The 18,727-nt window shown below is 37.6% G+C and overlaps 4 protein-coding genes across 7 annotated transcripts; 2 read left to right on the top strand and 2 right to left on the bottom strand.

Moving 5' to 3' along the window:
- Positions 243 to 5,238, top strand: LOC18610663 (serine acetyltransferase 2). The gene is made up of 10 exons (XM_007046473.2): positions 243 to 864; positions 1,498 to 1,695; positions 1,808 to 1,867; positions 2,162 to 2,257; positions 2,341 to 2,365; positions 2,638 to 2,732; positions 3,421 to 3,587; positions 3,688 to 3,761; positions 4,420 to 4,479; positions 4,667 to 5,238. The coding sequence occupies exons 1-10, from the start codon at positions 628 to 630 to the stop codon at positions 4,702 to 4,704; spliced, it is 1,050 nt and encodes a 349-aa protein (XP_007046535.2). The 5' UTR covers positions 243 to 627; the 3' UTR covers positions 4,705 to 5,238.
- LOC18610662 (protein GRIP) lies at positions 5,466 to 12,365 on the top strand. Its single transcript, XM_007046468.2, has 22 exons — positions 5,466 to 5,711; positions 6,057 to 6,546; positions 6,791 to 6,906; positions 7,387 to 7,556; positions 7,723 to 7,816; positions 8,238 to 8,324; positions 8,451 to 8,531; positions 8,710 to 8,835; positions 8,960 to 9,068; positions 9,156 to 9,235; positions 9,430 to 9,558; positions 9,653 to 9,753; positions 9,977 to 10,110; positions 10,229 to 10,326; positions 10,415 to 10,534; positions 10,648 to 10,675; positions 10,812 to 10,870; positions 11,036 to 11,107; positions 11,178 to 11,225; positions 11,566 to 11,671; positions 11,784 to 11,842; positions 12,026 to 12,365. The coding sequence occupies exons 2-22, from the start codon at positions 6,090 to 6,092 to the stop codon at positions 12,134 to 12,136; spliced, it is 2,385 nt and encodes a 794-aa protein (XP_007046530.2). The 5' UTR covers positions 5,466 to 5,711; positions 6,057 to 6,089; the 3' UTR covers positions 12,137 to 12,365.
- On the bottom strand, positions 12,533 to 14,487 carry LOC18610661 (phosphoserine aminotransferase 2, chloroplastic). Its single transcript, XM_007046467.2, has one exon. The coding sequence runs from the start codon at positions 14,110 to 14,112 to the stop codon at positions 12,829 to 12,831; it is 1,284 nt and encodes a 427-aa protein (XP_007046529.2). The 5' UTR covers positions 14,113 to 14,487; the 3' UTR covers positions 12,533 to 12,828.
- Positions 14,916 to 18,158, bottom strand: LOC18610660 (G2/mitotic-specific cyclin-2). Of its 4 annotated transcripts, none has more exons than XM_018114090.1 (11): positions 17,919 to 18,158; positions 17,672 to 17,804; positions 17,522 to 17,578; positions 17,028 to 17,073; positions 16,770 to 16,922; positions 16,548 to 16,673; positions 16,252 to 16,341; positions 15,892 to 16,113; positions 15,708 to 15,806; positions 15,430 to 15,611; positions 14,916 to 15,338 (listed from the first exon to the last, which is right to left on the bottom strand). In XM_018114090.1, the coding sequence occupies exons 1-11, from the start codon at positions 17,977 to 17,979 to the stop codon at positions 15,194 to 15,196; spliced, it is 1,314 nt and encodes a 437-aa protein (XP_017969579.1). In that variant the 5' UTR covers positions 17,980 to 18,158; the 3' UTR covers positions 14,916 to 15,193. The 4 variants fall into 4 exon arrangements, with proteins under 4 accessions (XP_017969579.1, XP_007046526.2, XP_017969588.1 ...); XM_007046464.2 differs by having other exon boundaries at positions 17,672 to 17,807; positions 17,919 to 18,157; XM_018114099.1 differs by having other exon boundaries at positions 15,430 to 15,608; positions 17,919 to 18,157.

The following is an 18,727-nucleotide window of genomic DNA, read 5'->3' as shown; positions in this document are numbered from 1 at the left end:
CCATTGGGATTGGACTGCTCTGCCCCTCGCTGTCGTTTCTATCGACTTTGCAGCGGTAATCCCGGGCAGTCTGCTTCCAATACTTCCTCTTATTCCTTAAATTGCAAGAACAGAAATTAGTTTAGATGGAAGTAAAATCAAGCTTCCATCCTGTAGATAAGCCCATAGGTAAGATAGTTTTTTTTTTTTGCATGCATATATATTTCTTGATGGCATTTTTTTATGTGTATTGAGTGAGAAGAAGTGTTTTTTTCCCATAAAAATTCAAGCAGGAAAAAGCCAAAAAAAAAATAAATAAGAAGTAACTCAACCCACCATGGTGAAAACAGAGACATGTGAACCATTCGTTCATAAAAAATAAGGCCAAACCCTCCAAAAGGGTAAGAGAGACAACCCGTTGTGCAGCAATCTGCGTTACCCCAAACTGCCTCCAGAAAGAACACGAAACAAAAGTCAATTAACGGAGAAACGAGAACAACGGGGTCACTTCCACTAGACCACTTGTCTCTCTCTCTCTCTCGCGTGTTTTTCTCTTAGAGATTCCGCTCTTTTTTTCTCATTCATGAATATTGCTGTTCCATTGCAAACGATCCCTATCTTTTCTTCTTTCTTTCTGTCTTTATTTGCATGGCCTATGCCAGTGATAAGCTGCGCTGGGAGTCGATTCCCGAGATGCTCTCAAGTGGGCTATCTCTCAAAGAAAGAGAAGATGGAGAGGAAGCTAAAGTCAAGTATGTGGAGTTCCCGTTCGAGAAGGTGTTTCCAGTGTATGCAATGGGCTTTTCCAAGCCTGACACTGACTCTGTTGCCAATTCGGGTCATGACCAGATTTGGGATGCTGTGCGAGAAGAGGCCAAGTTGGAGGTACCCATTTTCATAGTTGCTTGCCCTTCTTTTTTTTAATTTAAAAAAAAGAAGAAACTTTTTTTGGGTGCTGCTTGAATGTCTGTTTGATCTGTGACTGATGAGATTTTGATAATTGGAGATTTTGCTTTGTGTTGCTTGTGACTTGTTTTATGAATGGATGTGGAATTTATAGTCGGAAGTTGATAGTTTCTGGGTTTTTGTGGTGTAAGGCTGTATATTGGTCTCATAATTATTTGATTCTCTGCTGAGATATTTTATTATCGGCTGAGTTTGTTGGAAATTACATGGTCTTGACTCTTAACATGGCTTCAGTTTTTCTATTATCACATGCATGTTAAATTGAAATATTGGCTGTTTATTCATCACTCGTCAGAAAGTGGAAGTAATATATATCAATGGCTTAAAAGGAAGGAGAAATTAATGTGTTTGATGATCAATTCTTAATGTGGTTCTCTAAATTGTTCTGGCCTTTTTTTCTATTTCTTTTTTTTTGGAAAAGCATTTTTTCTATTTCTTATAATAGGAGGTTGTTTATGAAGCTGTCTTGCATGATTATCACAATGGTTTTAATAGTTTTCTTTGCTTCTTGGTGTTGTGTGAGATAAATTGATAGAATACTACTTGCTGCAGGCAGAAAAGGAGCCTATTCTAAGTAGCTTCTTGTATGCAAGTATCTTGGCGCATGATTGTTTAGAACAAGCATTGGGTTTTGTTCTTGCCAATCGTCTACGAAATCCAACACTCTTGGCAACTCAACTGATGGATATATTTTCTGATGTTATGATGCATGATAAAGGTATTCAACGATCAATACGCCTGGATGTGCAGGTAAATTTGTTGGTTTTTAAAAGATAATGCAGAAGTGATTTCTGTTTTGTAGAAGTCTTTGCTTGAACAATCATTTTATCTGTGTTTATGTTTGGTAATATTTCTTTTGCAGGCATTCATAGACAGAGATCCTGCCTGTTTGTCATATAGTTCAGCTTTGTTATATCTTAAGGTACTATATATTTTTTTGAGCTACTTGCTAATATTATGCACTATGTCATGGCTTTTAGGCAGATCAGTTACTTTGCTGCCCTTGTTTTTTAACCTTGGTTGGTGTATTACTAATGGTGAAAAGGTTGTTTATTAATTATGACTTCCAGATAGAAAGAGAAGAAATTTTAAGAGATTAGGAATACAAAGGCTATCAACTACTGTTGCACATTCTATTTTATCACTCACAGTCCTTCGTTTTTAGGAACACAATTCTCTGTGATCATATCCAATATGTTACATGTTCCTTTTTCAGGGATACCATTCTCTGCAATCATATCGAGTAGCACATGCTTTATGGAAGCAAGGGCGAAAAGTGTTAGCACTGGCATTGCAAAGCAGGATTAGTGAGGTAGAGTTTTGCTTCTGGTTCCTTGATTACGTTCATGCCTTTTTGGTTTGTCATTTCAACACATCTTTTGCATACTTTTTCAGGTTTTTGGAGTTGACATACATCCAGGTATATTTGTTTAATACTTTAAATTTATCATGTCTTTCATGCTGTTCGCAATATATAATCTCTGGTTATGAAGTTTTAGCGGGAATTATATGACATCTTCTGAGTCTGTGGTTTTATTGTGTGAAGCAGATTATAAGATCTCTCTTTCTTTTTGAGGGTTTACATAGTGATTGTTCCTATCCAGTTTGGTGTCCATGAGGATAATAAAGGTTTTCTAGTTCCCATGTAAGAATATATCTGAACTTCATTTCTTATGTCATGATTTGATGCAGCTGCAAAGATTGGCGATGGCATATTATTGGATCATGGGACCGGTGTTGTTATTGGTCAAACAGCAGTTGTAGGAAACCGTGTCTCATTGATGCATGTAAGCCACTTTTTTGTCATTCTTTTATGATTATCTCATGAAAAGATATGTTTAAATATGTCTGAAACTACCTAGTTGTTTAAAACATCTGATTTTTGTTTTTTTTTATTTCTTTATCACACTCCATCAACTTCTTGTTAATGATTTGAAAGATAAAGAAGAAAACAGAATTTAAAGTAACTCTTTGGAATTTTAGAAAAAATCCTGGTTGATTTTAAAGCATGTGGCTGAAAGCCAAACTGTTCAATACGTCAGAAGAGTTGGGTTTAGAGATTAATTCTGGTTAAACTTTAGTTGATGTTGCTATCATGAATACCATTTCTTCTGACTCTTCTGCCATTCATCAACTTCTTATCCATTTGTCTATTCACAAGAGGTCTTATGATACCTTTCCTTTCCCATATCTACATATCTGGAGCAGTAGCTCAAGTGTCCATGTTTCAGACCCTTTTTCCCAGTTGATAGCATGGGATGTGTGAATGTTCAGAAATATAGATTCTTTTCATTTCTGTATAAAGATAGAGTTTGCCCTTTTGATTCCCTTATTATAAGATTATTCTTTATGCTTCCCGAATCACTTGAAATCTCAACTCTCAATGTGTTTTAGTCTCCTAGTTCGAAAGAACTGCCTGCACCAGTTGTATGGAAGAACCTGCTGATCAGTTACATATATAATGCTCTTTTTCAGGGTGTGACCTTGGGAGGGACAGGGAAAGAGATTGGTGATCGCCATCCAAAAGTTGGTGATGGTGCACTACTTGGTGCCTGTGTGACTATACTTGGGAATATAAATATAGGTGAAGGTGCAATGATTGCTGCTGGTTCCCTTGTATTAAAACATGTTCCTCCACACAGGTAGATTTGTACTTTCCTAAATATTAATGGTTGCACTTTATTTTGAAATTTATTGACTGTATCATATATGTTTGATGTACCTTCTTGGGGTGTTTTCAAGTATGGTGGCAGGTACACCAGCGCAGGTAATTGGATCCATAGATGAGCAAGATCCATCTCTGACAATGAATCATGGTAGGTCTTGTGCATTAGTATTGAACATTATAAAAGAATATTTTACCCCTGCAACACAATATTGGACTCATTTAGAAAGGAACTTGCACTAGTTTTTTGCATTTGAATACTAAATTTGGAAATGTTTTCTCTCCCAACTGGTTCAGCTATAACTTTAATCATCATCATGACTGGGTCATATCTTTTGGAATCTTTGTAAAATGGGAATTAGTTCCATTAGAATATGTACAAATGATTTATGAAAAACTACCTTATCTTCAATTGATAATAATCTTCTTGACTAATGACTTGATTAAATATATTTAATTGTCTGTGTTGTGGTATTTGGAACTCATGGCTGGAATCTTGTTAGAACTTTAATGGTATAACTAGGTTACTGCCCAAGGTACATAAATTTAGGTCATAAAAAGAAAATTTCCTGATGATTTTTTATGATTGGTGCAAATGTTCTGCTGTCATTACTTAATCTCTCCACCAATGCTCTCATGATGTCAATTTATGAACTCTATTTGCTGTACTTTCACTATTTTGGTACAAGAGGAATGCAATATGGTTCAAACTTTGCTTCTTGAACCAAAGCCCCATCCTCCCTCGCTTTAGTTTCATTACCGGTTACATCTCTGTCCTGACTGCAATGCTTGTTATGATGAACATGCAGATGCTACCAAAGAATTTTTCAAACATGTAGCTGTTAATTTTAGAGAGGGAAGATCCAACAGTAAGTATTTTTTATGTCCCTTTCATCTTTTTGAGAAAATATTACCACGTTGTTTCAGCAATTATGGTTTCTGTGCTGTTGTTTCTCCAATGTTTTTGATCGGTGGAACTATCATTTTGGCTTCTCTTTCTTATGGATGCTGGAATTTGCTTCCCAAAGCTCTAAATCAGTTTACATTACTTTTCAGAGCCATTGGATAAGGAAAACAAGGATGGTGGTACTTGAGGGTGCAGTTGATTGTTCCTGTCATTAGGGGAGAATGGTTGTAGTTTGTACTGTATGCAGACATGTTACGCATTAGGCAATAAGAACAGAATCTTTGTAATAGCCATGAGTCATTCGAGATCAATTGTCCCCTGAAATCATGCCCCAGTCGTTCATGATCTCAGACAGGAAAATTTGATTGAAATCAACGAAGGACTTCCTTTCTGTGCCTTGCGGCTGTGATGCAAGAGCTAAACTAGATTTGGAGTGCAGCAAATTGAAGTGGGTGTTCTTCAAGGCAATCCAAGCTTGATGGTTCTTCTGCCTCTGTGGTGCTGGGTGGACTAACTGCCATGTTAGGCTGTAACCATGGCTCAAGGCCAACAATTTTGAGAGATGTCTTGGCTCTAATCACTAACTAGAGTAGTTAGGGTCATGAAAAACTTCTTTCGTTGCTCTTGAAAGAAGAAAAATGACAAATGCAATTGGAAGTATGAAACCTTTTTTTGTTTCGATTCTAATAGTTGAGATATGTAATCTGTTTTCTTGTTTTCCTGTTGAACGTTGTATCTCAATAGCTAGATGGAGTAATCTTACCTTCCAAATCTCATTAATTTTGCCAAATAAAGGTATACTTGATGAGTCTGAGTCTCCTTTCAGTAAAATAAACTCGGAAAAGGGCAAAACGGGCAAACAAGGGTTAATAATGATAATTACTGAAACACCCTTTTAGTCGAATCGTGGAATTCATGTGCCCGAGGACGTCTTCCGCTGTTGCAAAACTTACGTAAGGGGACAAAAGAGCAGTATAACGAATAAGCAGGTGCAGGGCGGCAATAGAAAACGGCGACGTTTCCTGTTCTGCCCTTTGCCTTGAGATCCCATCTCTTCCCAATTTCCTTTCCTCAACGATCTCGCCCTCTAAAATTGAAAAGTTCCAATCTTTGCACCTTTTTTCCTACGGATTAATTTTTATGTAATTCTGAAAGTTTCAGTCTTTTCACGAATCGATCTATCTCCCGGCGAAGGTACATGATTCTCTAAGTCTTTGCTTCAATCTTCATTCCGTAATTGTTCTTGAATTCGGATCTAATGCATGTCGTTTTTTGGAATTTTGCGACGAAAAATGTGATTTCCTGGCTTCAGTTTCCACAATTCAATTACAAGTTTTAAACTAATTGATGTTGTCGTTAGCGTTTCTGGTTTCTTCTTTGATGATTTGCGAAACCCTTAAGGGAAGAATGTAGATTCTGGAGAGACCAAAACTAAGTTTTTCATCTTTTATTTTGAATCAAAGAGCTACATTCAGCTTCTCATAGCTCGTATCAATAACATATGCTACTAAATGCTAATCTTTGATTTACAATCTTCAGATTGCATCTGAGTGGTGCTGTTAGAGTGTTATAATGTCTGGGGAGGGCGGTGAGGTTACTCAAGTGCCTGAAACTCAGGTAGATGATTCTTTGAAGCCTGAGAAAGTATTGTCTGAAACAAATGGAGATCTTTCCAAGGAAAATGGTGTGATTGATGGCAATGTGAGTTCGGATGACACTCATGATCAGCTTTTACAAACAGTTAATGAACTCCAATTTGAGAACGAATTCCTGAAGTCTCAGCTAAAGAGCTTGAAAAATTTTCAATCAGAACATGATGGTCCTTCCCAACAAACTGAAGCAAGCAGTGAGGAAACTTCGGTATTAGCAGATGTGAAAGAGCTACATGAAAGGATAGAATCTTTGAGCAGAGAACTTAATGAAGAAAAACAAACACGAGTTGCAGCAGAGCAGGCTTTGAAGCATCTTCGAGAAGTCTACTCAGAAGCAGATGCCAAAGCTCAAGAACTCTCTGGCAAGCTTGCTGAAGGTCAAATAAGTCCATGCTTAAAACTTTCTTCCTTTCTTTAATTTTTAAATGGAGATAGGATATTATAGGAAATTGCTCTGGAAATTTGGCCCTCTGCAAACTCATTTTTCTGGCTTGACAGCTTGATTGCTTTAAAATCATCTTAAATAACAAGAGAAGGAAAACTCTGTTTTTAGTGTAATACGTGTCTTAGTTCTGCTAACTCTGTTTTGACTCTGAGTATATACAATTTGTCATGGTGTAGCTCAACAAAAGTTGGATCAAGAAATAAAAGAGCGAGAGGAGAAGTACAGTGAACTTGACTCAAAATTTAACCGGCTTCACAAGCGTGCAAAACAGCGGATTCAAGAGGTTCAGAAGGTGAATCTTGTCCCTTCATTCTTTTCACCTAAGCTTGATGCTTTATAATACTATTTGCACGTTTCCTTTATTGTACCCTGATCAGGATAGATTTGAAGATTACTTTATTTTATGGTTGAAGTGAATATTTATGTCAGTCATATGGCTTTCTCAACTTCGTTTATTGACTCCCCTCTATTTTTATGATGGGAGCAGTCAGCTCTGAACTGTGAAGTATATTTTGTTTTGTTCAAGTATGAGAAGTTTCTTCCTATATTGCGTATTTCTGGGTAATGTTTTCCAATAAAAGTCAATAGGGTCAATTTAGTGAACAGATAACTAGGGCAAAAGCATATCTATCACTCTTGAATACTCACAAATATTCAGTTTCACTGCATCGCTTTTCCTCATGTTAATATAATTGTATATCAAGAAAAATAACAGGCTTCATATTTGCATGGGAACTAAGTTAAATTGTTGCTTGGAGATTGTTATTTTTAGGAAAAAGATGATCTTGAGGCCAGGCTTCGTGAAGTTAATGAAACAGCTAAGCGAGCATTATCCCAACAGTCAGGAACGCAGCAAGAGCTCGAGCGCACACGACAACAAGCAAATGAAGCATTGAAAGCAATGGATGCAGAGAGACAGCAATTGAGAAGTGCAAACAATAAGTAAATCATTGTTGAACTGCTTAACTAACAATGAAGTTGAACCAAAAAAATGCACTTATCCTTCATTATGAATCTCAATATCTCTACATTTACTGATAAGGCTGAATAAGAGTTTTGTTCCTTATTTGTCACTTCTTTTCGTAATTGTGATGCCATTAATCTCCAGACTCCGAGATAATATTGAGGAATTGCGCCGTTCAATGCAACCTAAAGAAGATGCACTTGAGGCATTGCAGCAGTCACTTTTGGAGAAAGAACAGGTACTGTAGACTTATATGTATGCTCAATGAGGCTGATTTTCTCTTTATGATGTATGTTTAATATGTTTGGTTCTGACCAAGACTTCACCTTTAAGAGAATTTGTATATGTTTGTGTGCTTTTCAGCAAACTATTAAACCTCTAGTTCCCTTTTGTGTTCGTCTTCTCATGAATGTTCCAAGCATATCATAGGTCTATAAAAGCTTAAATAATTTCTCCTTACATCTCAAAACTTATTGTATCATCAATTTGATGATCAAGTACTCAGTTCTTGGTGCCTTCAAGTGTGAACCTCTGACAATGAAACTGAGTTATAATAACAACACTTTTTATGAATACATTTTATGTTTTGCTGCTTGTTTCCCAGTGTATTTTACTACTGAAATTCTTGACAGAATCTATTTTATACTCTTACATCTTAGATGTTGGAAGATTTGCAAGGGTTACTAGAAGCTGCAGATGAAAGAAAGCAAGCTTCACTGGCTGAGCTAGCTGCTAAACATCAGAAGGTAAATTGGAGTTCGGATGTACAATGTGCTAATTGTGGTTAAAAGGCTAAGGGTTTTCTTTTCTTTCTGGTATACCTTGCAAGAATGGTGATTTAGTTTTCGTGATGCCTCTTTTTTGTCCATCAGAATATGGAGAGCTTGGAAGCACAACTTGCTGATGCTTTATCGGATAGAACCAAAGCCACCGAAACAATTTCCTCCCTCCAGGTGAGATTTATTATCACTGTTAAGATGAAAGACAAGGCAACTTTACACTGGACAGAGATTGAATACCTTTTTCAAGTCCTTCACTTAAACTTTTAACTGTGTGTGGGTTACAGAGGGGGGGTTCTGGGGTTTGTTTTTCTCACTGTGCACCAAGCGTTATGGAAAGATACTTTTGTAGGTGCTACTGGCAGAAAAAGAGTCTAAGATTGCTGAGATGGATGCGGCATCAACTGGTGAAGCTGCACGATTAAGAGCTGCTGTAGAATCTATTAAAGGAGAGCTTGCACACCTGAAACATGAGCATGTATGAATAAACTTTTGGAATAAGTAAATGCCGTTAATGAGAACAATATTGTCATTATTCATAAATATTACAGGTTATAATGTTTTTTCTTGTTATCATGAAACAAACATTCTGACATGTTCAGGAGAAGGAAAAGGAAAGCTGGGAAGCTGCCTCTAAGGCGTTCAAAACAAAACTGGAAATTGCTGAGAGTAACTGCATTCGTGCTGAAATAGAAGCTGCTAAAATGAGAAGTATAAACCATTCCAGAGACAACCTTCGTAACTTTAAATTTGTTACTATGCGCAAGAAAATAAAAATTTATTTTTCTTCTTGGATAGGTCAGCTGGAATTAGAGGCATCTGTGCAAACCCAGATGCTAAGTACCAGAGAAGCTGAGCTAGCAGCTGCAAAAGAAGAGGTATTAAATTATACATGCAAATGCAACTCACTTATTCAATTAGTTTTTTCCTTCAATTTATATGTTACTTCTGCTGGACCTGATACAAATGTTAACATTGTTTAAGATGTAAATTTATTACTTTAGCTGAATACATATGCAGATACATAAATATATAGCAGACCTTGATAATTTCTTCTGGTTTTTGGTTGCAGATTAGCCGCCTTGAAAGGGAATTTTCCTCTTACAAAATTCGTGCTCATGCACTTCTCCAGAAAAAGGATGCAGAGCTTGCAGCAGCCAAAGATTCTGAACAAATAAAAGAACTTGAAGAAGCACTAAAAGTATAATTTGTAGTCTAAGATAATGGTAACTTTGTATTGACAGTTTTTCCTTGTTTGAAGATAAAAGAAAACCATTTATTTTTGGTTGCTGCAGGAGACAGAAAGGGAAGTATCATTCATATCTGCAGAAAGGGATGAGGCCCGTCAAGATCTTCAGAATGTTTTATCTAATCATGACAAAGAACTTGCCGAAAGGTAGCATTATAAGTTAACATCTATGATGAGATTGCAATATGTTTTGAAGTTATGTTCTCAAGGACATTATGCATAAAAAATTAAAAAAAAAAAAAAGGAAAGAATTCTAAAAGTATAGTATTGTTGGATGCTACATTAATTTTGGGCTACAAAACCTGGATGCGACATTAATTTTTTATGTTTTGAATTCTACACTGAAGTTTCGCTCTGCTTTTTATACTAGAGATGCAGCACTTGACAATGCCAAACAGCAGATCAAGAGTTTAGAGGTGAATCTTGATTCTGCTAAGGCTCGCCACCAATCGGAGAAAGTTGCATGGGAAATAGACCTTAAAAATTTGGAAGAAACTTGGCGACGTAGTGTCCCCACACTTTGCTAATTTCTGTCATTTTCTTCCTTTCTTTTCCTTTCTCCAAGACTATGTTTCTAGATTGAACTTTGAATAAAGTTATATTTATAAATTTGATTTTACAGTCAGATGCGAAGCACTTACTGCTGAAAATGAAGCATCTTCTAGTGAAGATATACAAAAAGAATTAGAGGAGACAAAACAACGGTATAAGCGGTTGAAGGTACCTAGAATTTGCTTTTCCCCTTGGGCTCAGATGATCCCTAATAACTTTTACTTTCTGCTTTTATTGATTGGTTCTTTTCTTGCAGGATGAGCATGCATCATTCCGTGATCTTGCTGATAGAATGATCGAGGAGAAGGATAAAGAAATTTCTAGGCTTTTGGATGACAACAAGAATCTTCAACGATCTTTAGAATCAAGACCCCTGGTATATTTCCGTTTCTCTTGTATAGTTGTAGACCTTGACCTCAAACTTAAACACCCCTGATAGGTGTTTTACATTTTGCTAATTTTGGGCTGTTAATGTGGTAAAATTTTCAGGCTGACCACGCTGGGAATTACAACACAGGTATGATGAATGTTTCTGGCACCAGTTACAAATATTTATTCTACTTTTAGATAGAAAAGTTTCTTGTGGATTTAACCTATTCTTGTAGTCGAGCTGTCTGTCTAATGCTTTTTTTCTTTCAAACTGGTCTTATCAGCCACACAAAAACAAGATGCTCCAAATTTAAGCACCTCTGCAGCAGAACAGCAGATTCTGGTAGCTTCACATTTCCTTTTCTTTTTCCCTTAGGGGTGGGGGTGTCTTTGTGACTTTGGAATTTATGTTTTTGACAAATATCTTTTCCATTGCTTTGAACATAAATAGAAGCATGTGTCATAAATTATCGAAATGAGTTTGCATTAACTTGCCTTTCAAATTTAGCTTTTGGCAAGGCAGCAGGCTCAGAGGGAGGAAGAGCTGGCACAATCGCAGCGACACATTTTAGCCCTTCAGGTTAGTAAAATTCATTCTATATTAATTACTTTTCAGCCAGTTTGCTTTCTTGATGGTTGATTCAATGCAGGAAGAAATTGAGGAGCTTGAACGTGAAAATCGCCTCCACAGTCAACAGGTATGAAGAAGTCTAGGCTTACGTTGCTTTGTTATGTGTTGTACCTCTGATCAGTCCTCATAGTGGAGACTTTTGGTGTGGGAAATTCTCTTATATTAAGGTCCCCGTGAGGCTGAAAGTGTGCTTATATGAGATGAGATGGGCATTCTTGCATCACATCAAACTTATAATTTCTTCATTTGGAAATTATTTTGTTTTTTCAACCAAGAAAATACCATACTTTTACAATCTGCTTTATTCAGTGAAAAGAGAACTTTTATTTGGGTGGGTGGCTATATTGGATAGGTTGTACCATGATACAGTGTTAATTCATATGCATTTTCATGCATCACAAATGTAGGAAGCTATGCTGAAGGAGGAACTTCGCAACATGGAAAGATCAAAAAGGAGAGAAGGTGTTGATATGACATATCTGAAGAATGTTATCCTGAAGCTTCTTGAAACAGGTACCTAACTTTCACAATCACACTAGCAGAAGTTGTGTTAATTTCACCTGCTTAATACCCTTCAAGAATCAGCGCTTATAATGTTTTGGAACCTTGCTAATTCCTTGAATAGGTGAAGTGGAAGCTCTACTACCAGTTGTGGGAATGCTTCTTCAATTCAGTCCAGAAGAGGTGATTCTCTCTTTCGCTGCTTGATACTTAATGTTGTGGGTTATGCTTATGATAATAGGCAAATGTGTAAATACGAGGAAGAATATATGTGTGCATTATTTAGATGAAAGAATGTGTGTGCAAATACGTGGAACTTGTAAACGTACTGAAGAATCCATGGCTGTTTCCTATATGCAAACACAGATGCAGAAGTGTCAACAAGCCTACCGAACCTCTATAGATGTTCCGGCAAGCCCAGCAAATGAAGCTTCAGGATCAACCCTTTCTCTTTTCTCAAGATTTTCGTTTTCGTAATATAGAATTTCTTCGGCTGGATGACAAAATCTTGGACATCTGCTTTCCAGCCGCAGCCACAGTAGCCGTAAGCCATGGCCACAGTGAGAAAATATTGTATTTTCTTTTCTTGTAACATTGAAGTCATTAATTTACATAATGATTCATCAGTTGTAAAGAACACTCACGTCACCAAGGAGAATATTGGTATACATACATCAAATGTCAAAGCAAACTTCTTTCGGCTCCATTTTTTTCTTCTCAATTCAATGTGGAAGAAGCTATAAAATAAAGAATTATATATATATATATATAGCATTGATAATTCATTTCTTTCCCCCTGTTTTCATTTCCATCTGGTTGCTCAAATAGAGTAGTATAATCGGAATCGGAAACAAACAAAGCCAAAAACCGAAATTGGCAGAATTCAAGCAACTTTTTATTAAGATTATTTAACATTGCGCAACCAAGAATTTTAATAAAATCAGACCAAAAAAAAAAAAAGCATGTAATTCTATTACAAAAATCCTGCTAAGCTTATCCTTGTTGGAACTTTCAGCATTTCCCGAAGAATAGCTTGCAATTTTATCAGAGTACTTAAAAACCTACCCAGCATAAAATCTAAGCAAAACATACAAAGAGAACACAAACTTGAGACAAGAAAGCAACCGCCATTATGTGATAATACTACTAAAAAGGGCAAAGGGCATGAATCAAGCATGCCTTGCCTGGAAATCCTTCATGAAAGCAACCAACCTCTCCACTCCAGCCATCGGCATAGCATTGTAAATAGATGCTCGCATGCCTCCCACCGACCTATGTCCCTTGAGCTGCACCATCTTCTCCTTGGCAGCTTCCTTCAAAAACTCAGCCTCCAACTCTGACTTCTCCAATGTGAACGGCACATTCATCAGCGACCTCACTGATTTCTCAACAGGACACCTGTAGAATCCCTTGCTTTCATCAATGGCATTGTACAATATAGCGGCTTTCTTTTGATTCTTCTTCTCTAGCTCCTCCAGCCCTCCCTGCTTCAAAAGATCTTCAAACACCAACCCACACATGTAAATCCCAAAACAAGGAGGTGTATTGTACAAGGAGTTGTTCTCAGCGTGGATCTTGTAATCAAGCATCACGGGGGTAACCCCTTGTGCATTTCCTAGGAGATCCTTCCTGACGATCACGATGCAAACCCCAGACGGCCCCACATTCTTCTGGGCACCAGCATAAATCAGACCAAACTTGGTTACATCAACTGGCTTGGAACAAAAATTGGAAGACATATCAGCTACAAGCACGCCATTTGGATCGCTGGGCATTGGATAATCCTTGAACTCAACCCCATAAATAGTCTCATTAGCGCATATATGCAAATACTTGGCATTTGGGCTTTGCTCTAGACCATCAAATGAGGGGACCCTGACGTAATTCTCCGCTTTGCCAGACCAAATGACCTTCGGCTTGCAATACTTCTGGGCTTCCTTGAAAGCCTTATCTCCCCACGACCCCGTAACCAGATAATCGACACTGTCATCGGGCTGACAGAGATTCAAAGGGAGGGCAGCGAACTGGGTGGTGGCCCCACCTTGGAGGAACAAAACGGCGTAGTTCTCGGGGATGTTGAGAAGAGCACGGAGATCGGCCTCGGCTTTTTCGATAATAGAACGGAACTCTTTGCCACGGTGGCTCATTTCCATGACACTCATGCCGGATCCGTGCCAGTTGTAAAGCTCGGATTGGGCCTTGAGGAGGACGTTCTCGGGCAAGGTGGCGGGTCCGGCGGCGAAGTTAAAGACCCGATCTTGAGATTGGGTTTGGACGGAGGGACGATCTTGGATTGGGATAGTCGCTGAACATGAGATTGAGAGGCGTTTGGCAGGCCTCTGATTGGTGAGAGTGAAGGTGGCCGAGTTGGGTTTGAGAAAGGCATGATTGTGAGTGGTCTTCTGGAGGAGAAGAGAATGAGGCGTGGTTGAGGCTGCTGCTGCTGCTGCCATGGCGGTAGGTTTCAGAGAGGGAGAGAATCAGAGAGAAAGCAAAAATCTTTTCGGGGGGGTTTGGTGGAAAGATCTGAACTCAAGTGGGAGTCTATAAAGAAAGACTTTTGACACTTCTACTGGTTTCCAAGGAACTGGTGCGGCTGTTGCTTATTGGGTTGGTGAGAAGTGAACAAACGCAGCGGCGTCGTTTTGGAGTGACTTGAACAACTCCAAAACCAAACCAAGACTAATCTTTTAAGGAGAACAAATTCAGAAGAGGAAAAAATAATCTAATGCTTTGTTGTTTGCCTAAGGTGATTTTCATTTTTCTTTGTATGTTCAACAGGAAAGGCACATAGCATACAAATAGCAATAGTCCATACCCCAGGATCACGTGGATTTTTTACTTTCTCTGTCTCAGTCTGAGTGAATCATAACTGTGGCTCGAGAATTCAGTGATCTAATCAGATAGGTTTCAGGGTATCTGTGTGTATGTTCAGCCAAAGCCAACCATTGTCTTAGTAAATAAGTAGCAAAAGACAAAAGAAATGAGTTAGGTAATGTACCACCAATGGTTCTGCAATTCATTTTTAAATGTTCCCAACTATTTTCTCTTGAGGAATGAAAATGGGGTTCTGCCAGATTAATAGTATTTAATATTTTTGTTTGGTAAGCATCATAGGTCATAGGGTATGGAGGTACATTTCATTTGAATTTGGCACTTATAAATTTCACACACCTAACACAGACAGCAGCAAAGTTTAAAATTTAAGTATGATGTCACATTAAAGCAAAAGTTACTATCAAAAGCAGAAGAAACATACAGGGAAAAGAATATTGTTGTCATCATTGTCAAATTATTGTGTCAAGGAAATACAGAAGATTGTAGTGAGAAATGGTGTTCAATTTTGAACATACACAGAAATCAACCATGGATGTAAAAAAGACATTTGTTTAACAACCCAGGCTGCTGCAGGCTTAAAAATTTTCAAAAATTTTTAACTCCTAAGTGCAACCCAAAGTTGCTTTCATTATTCTTTGTCCTGCTCTCTTCATTAAATCAGGTATAGTCAGTAGCTGCTATACATTCCCCTCTCTACTACGGTAAGGTCTCTACTAGAAATTTTGCAGGTTCACATTTTGCTGTGTAGTCAAACTTGGATGTACAGTACTTCCTATGTACCCCTGTTAGTTTCCCTGTTGCTGCCTTCTGATGGAAACCAACCATCAGTCTTGAACATTCTCTGCAAGAAAGAATAAATGAAAAATCATTAATAACATTCCTATACCCTGTATGTTTGTTGAGAAGAAAGTAAAAGGAAGTCAAAAACTCACAACAGCTGATCTTCTGAGTAGCTGCTATGCCACTCGCATGTCTTACTCCATTGCTTGAACCCGTAAAGACTGCATTGAGCAGTGTAGATTGCAGCAGCGGCTAGCAGTGATGGTTGGAACTTAAGCATCTCATACTCCACTAGGGCAAGCTCAATCAAGAAGAAGGACAGAAGCTCAAACTGCTTTAAATTCAATTAAAATTTTAGTTTATGTTGGGCAATAATATGATCAAGAGCTGCACTTAATTAGTTGCTGCGTGGGAAAAACTTTAAACTGACCTTCTTGTCGGACTGAGCAGCCTTGAGGAACCTCCTCATGAAAACATATGGTGTTGGAAATGACATGTTAAACTGCATTGTGTTAAGCATCAATCTCTCCTGCACCATGTGGAAAGGGGAATGTTAGCTTTCCTTTGCTTCGCAGTTCAACATGATTGGCAGAAAGGGATAACAATTTAACTACCATTTCGAGAACTTCTTTCCTAGAGTAAGCTTTATCTGATATAAGGATTAGATCTCCAACAACAGGAACAGAAACCTCCTCGTACTTGCATGCTAAGAGCATAGCAACCAGTCCTACCAACTGAAGCTTCTTTCTTACCACTGTTTGCTGGGACAAAAATCTGTCTATGAGATTAACAGTAAGAAACAATGTCTCGCCCATGAGGTCAAATTTATCGTGCACCTGTTTGATTTGCACAAACCAATAGGACCCTTAGCGTTGATGCATTTTGAACAGCATTCATTTGTATCACTAAAGTTTGAACCAGAACCCAATTATTTACCATTTAAGGCATTGGTTCAGTAGGGAACATTTGTATACCTCAATAAGCCAGTCGATCAGAATAGCCCTCATTTTCTCATTAATGTCAGACTGCTGCGCCATGTAGTTTGGTGAAACACAGCTAAACGTCTGTATAGAATGAGCTGGTTTTAGTCATTTTTCCAGCTGCTTAAATATGGTTAACTAAATCTTGGGCATATCTAAAATTTTGCTTAACTAGGAAACAGAAAAAATTTGCATAACTAGAAAACAGTAAAAATTTGCAAGGAAACCTAATATCTTAAGCATATCAAATTTCCATATTAAGTATATACATACAAGAAAGTTTGGTTTACCTCCATCTTTCCATAGTAGGCATACATATCTTCAACATAGTCGACAACCGCCAATGGATTCTTTGCATCAGAGCCATCAATATCAACAACTGGCTCTTCAACTATATCCTCCATTTCAATTTCCTCCTACCCAATTTCACCAAACCCAATTTAATGGAATTGCCGATAAAGAATACATTCCAAGAGTTCAAAAAAAGGGATAGAAACGATGTTAGTAGATACCATCTCTTGAGGTTCACTGAACCTAGTTTCTGTTTCTTCTAGGAACATGGGTACTGGGTGGTCTACAGATGCCTTGTGCTCCTCCACATCTATGAATATGCAATCTCCAAACTCATTTGAGCTTGGAACTGATGGTTTCAGCTTCTTAGTTTCCTGTTGAAGGGACGATTGCCATCAGAAACAATGTTCTTGTCCTGGATTAATAAGATTATAACACTGTTAACTTAATCCCTAAAGAAAGATGGAGTTGCGTTGTACCTCGGGGCAATGCCGTTGACTACTAAAAATTTGGGCAGCAAACTTCCTGAATTTTAACATATAAAATTTAAAATAACTCTCAGAATGCATTTACCATTAAAGAAATGAAAATTAGTAAAACTAGAAGTCTTGAATCTGTAATGTTTTGTGCTTTGTTCTTTTTTTTTTTTTATAATTGAGGAAGAGGGATTTGAACTCTACTTTTAAGGCAGGCATCATATATCAATCAATGAATCGAATGTTCGATAAGTGTTTTGTGCTGTGTTGATTTGTATAAGATGTAAAACAATCACTTCCAGCTTTGTTACTCAGTTGACTGGAAGGTTTTGTCTTCTGTCTCAGACAATTGTCTGAGATCCAAGATCCAGAATTTGAACTTTCTTTTCTTTTTGTACCTTTACTCATTAGCCAAGCAACTGAAAAGCAAAAGTGAAACATGAAAATAAAAAAATAAAAAAAAAAGAAAAAGGAAGGGTGGGGTGTCAAACTCTAACCTGGTAATAGGTCTGTGCACTGGATCAAGCTGGTTGTTTTCAAAATTTTCATTTCGTCTGTGCAAGAAAACATCCTTAAGTGATTTTCAAGAAAAAAGAAAGCAAGGAAGCAAAGAATTCAAGACACGGTAGGAGTATTGAGAGATATACTCTGACAAGCCTCTCTTATTAACAACACAAGGATATGCTTTAGCTCCTACTAAATTCTGATTAATGACACTCAAAGCTCTTCTGTTGTGCCTAGTCTCCTGCCCAAACTTTCTGCTACCCATAACTGCACCTCCTTCTTTATTTAAAAGAAAGAAAAAAAAAAACCCAATGTTAGATTCTGGGGATTAACACCCATCTTCAATCTTGAACTGAAAAGAGAACTCAAACCAAAGTGATACGTATATACCTTGAAAATTTGTGGGTTTTACAAAATTAGTTTGGTTGTTCTCATCAGATATATGATCCATATTCGTTGAGTATCTGAAGGAACAAACTACCACCCCAAAAGAAGAGGAAGAAGGAAATAAAACAAGCCCAAGGTAGCCTTTAAATCACTAAAAGAAAGAGCATTTAAAGAAGTAAAGGCCCCCCAGAATGCAGAAATCTACAATTAGAGATACAGAATGAGCTTGTCCGAAAGGGATTGAGAGAGAGAAACAAAAAAGGGGAGGGGGGGCAGTATTTTCAAAAGCAACGGCTAGCTCGTGAAAAGTGACCGTTGGATCATGGGGAGAGGGATACGAGTTTCCTTGTTTGTCCTAACAACGGTCACCCAGGTTGTCATGTGGCCTGCCGCATCTGATTTCAAAATTACAACTGATTGAGCGCTTGATTTGCTTTGCTTCTCAACAAACACAAATACTACTTTAATCAAATATAAAATACAAAAAGTTCGATCTTTGGGTTTGGTCACGCCGGTAGACTCAGATTAGATCAGAGCGTGGGATGCGCTCTCCCTTCTCCCATTTTGGGCTTTTTTTGGGGATTGGTACGGACTGCTCCAACCCATCATTAACTTATTGCTTACATTGAATAACTTATTAGAATCAGTAATTTCAGGTTTAAGTCATTGCTTTTGGACATTATTTATGATTAAATTGCATGGATAAACAAGTCTTCACGAACTTTTTTACTTATAAATTTTTATAAATTTTATCAAATTCGTATTAATCTCCATAAAATTCTAAAACAAAAAAAAAACACACTTTAAATAGA

Source organism: Theobroma cacao, chromosome 1 (assembly GCF_000208745.1).
Source record: "Theobroma cacao cultivar B97-61/B2 chromosome 1, Criollo_cocoa_genome_V2, whole genome shotgun sequence".
Taxonomy (NCBI): domain Eukaryota; kingdom Viridiplantae; phylum Streptophyta; class Magnoliopsida; order Malvales; family Malvaceae; genus Theobroma; species Theobroma cacao.
Note: the sequence above shows the minus strand (reverse complement) of the source record. Positions and strands in the feature narration are given on the sequence as shown.

Coding starts and splice junctions, on each gene's coding strand:
- LOC18610663 (XM_007046473.2), top strand. CDS start 628: ATGGCCTATGCCAGTGATAAGCTGCGCTGGGAGTCGATTCCCGAGATG. Junction 2,258..2,340: donor TGCAAAGCAGGATTAGTGAG/GTAGAGTTTTGC, acceptor ATACTTTTTCAG/GTTTTTGGAGTTGACATACA. Junction 2,366..2,637: donor TGGAGTTGACATACATCCAG/GTATATTTGTTT, acceptor GATTTGATGCAG/CTGCAAAGATTGGCGATGGC.
- LOC18610662 (XM_007046468.2), top strand. CDS start 6,090: ATGTCTGGGGAGGGCGGTGAGGTTACTCAAGTGCCTGAAACTCAGGTA. Junction 7,557..7,722: donor TTGAGAAGTGCAAACAATAA/GTAAATCATTGT, acceptor ATTAATCTCCAG/ACTCCGAGATAATATTGAGG. Junction 8,836..8,959: donor CACACCTGAAACATGAGCAT/GTATGAATAAAC, acceptor TGACATGTTCAG/GAGAAGGAAAAGGAAAGCTG.
- LOC18610661 (XM_007046467.2), bottom strand. CDS start 14,112: ATGGCAGCAGCAGCAGCAGCCTCAACCACGCCTCATTCTCTTCTCCTC.
- LOC18610660 (XM_007046464.2), bottom strand. CDS start 17,979: ATGGATCATATATCTGATGAGAACAACCAAACTAATTTTGTAAAACCC. Junction 17,579..17,671: donor AATAAGAGAGGCTTGTCAGA/GTATATCTCTCA, acceptor TTTCTTGCACAG/ACGAAATGAAAATTTTGAAA. Junction 17,074..17,521: donor GTGCACAGACCTATTACCAG/GTTAGAGTTTGA, acceptor GTTAAAATTCAG/GAAGTTTGCTGCCCAAATTT.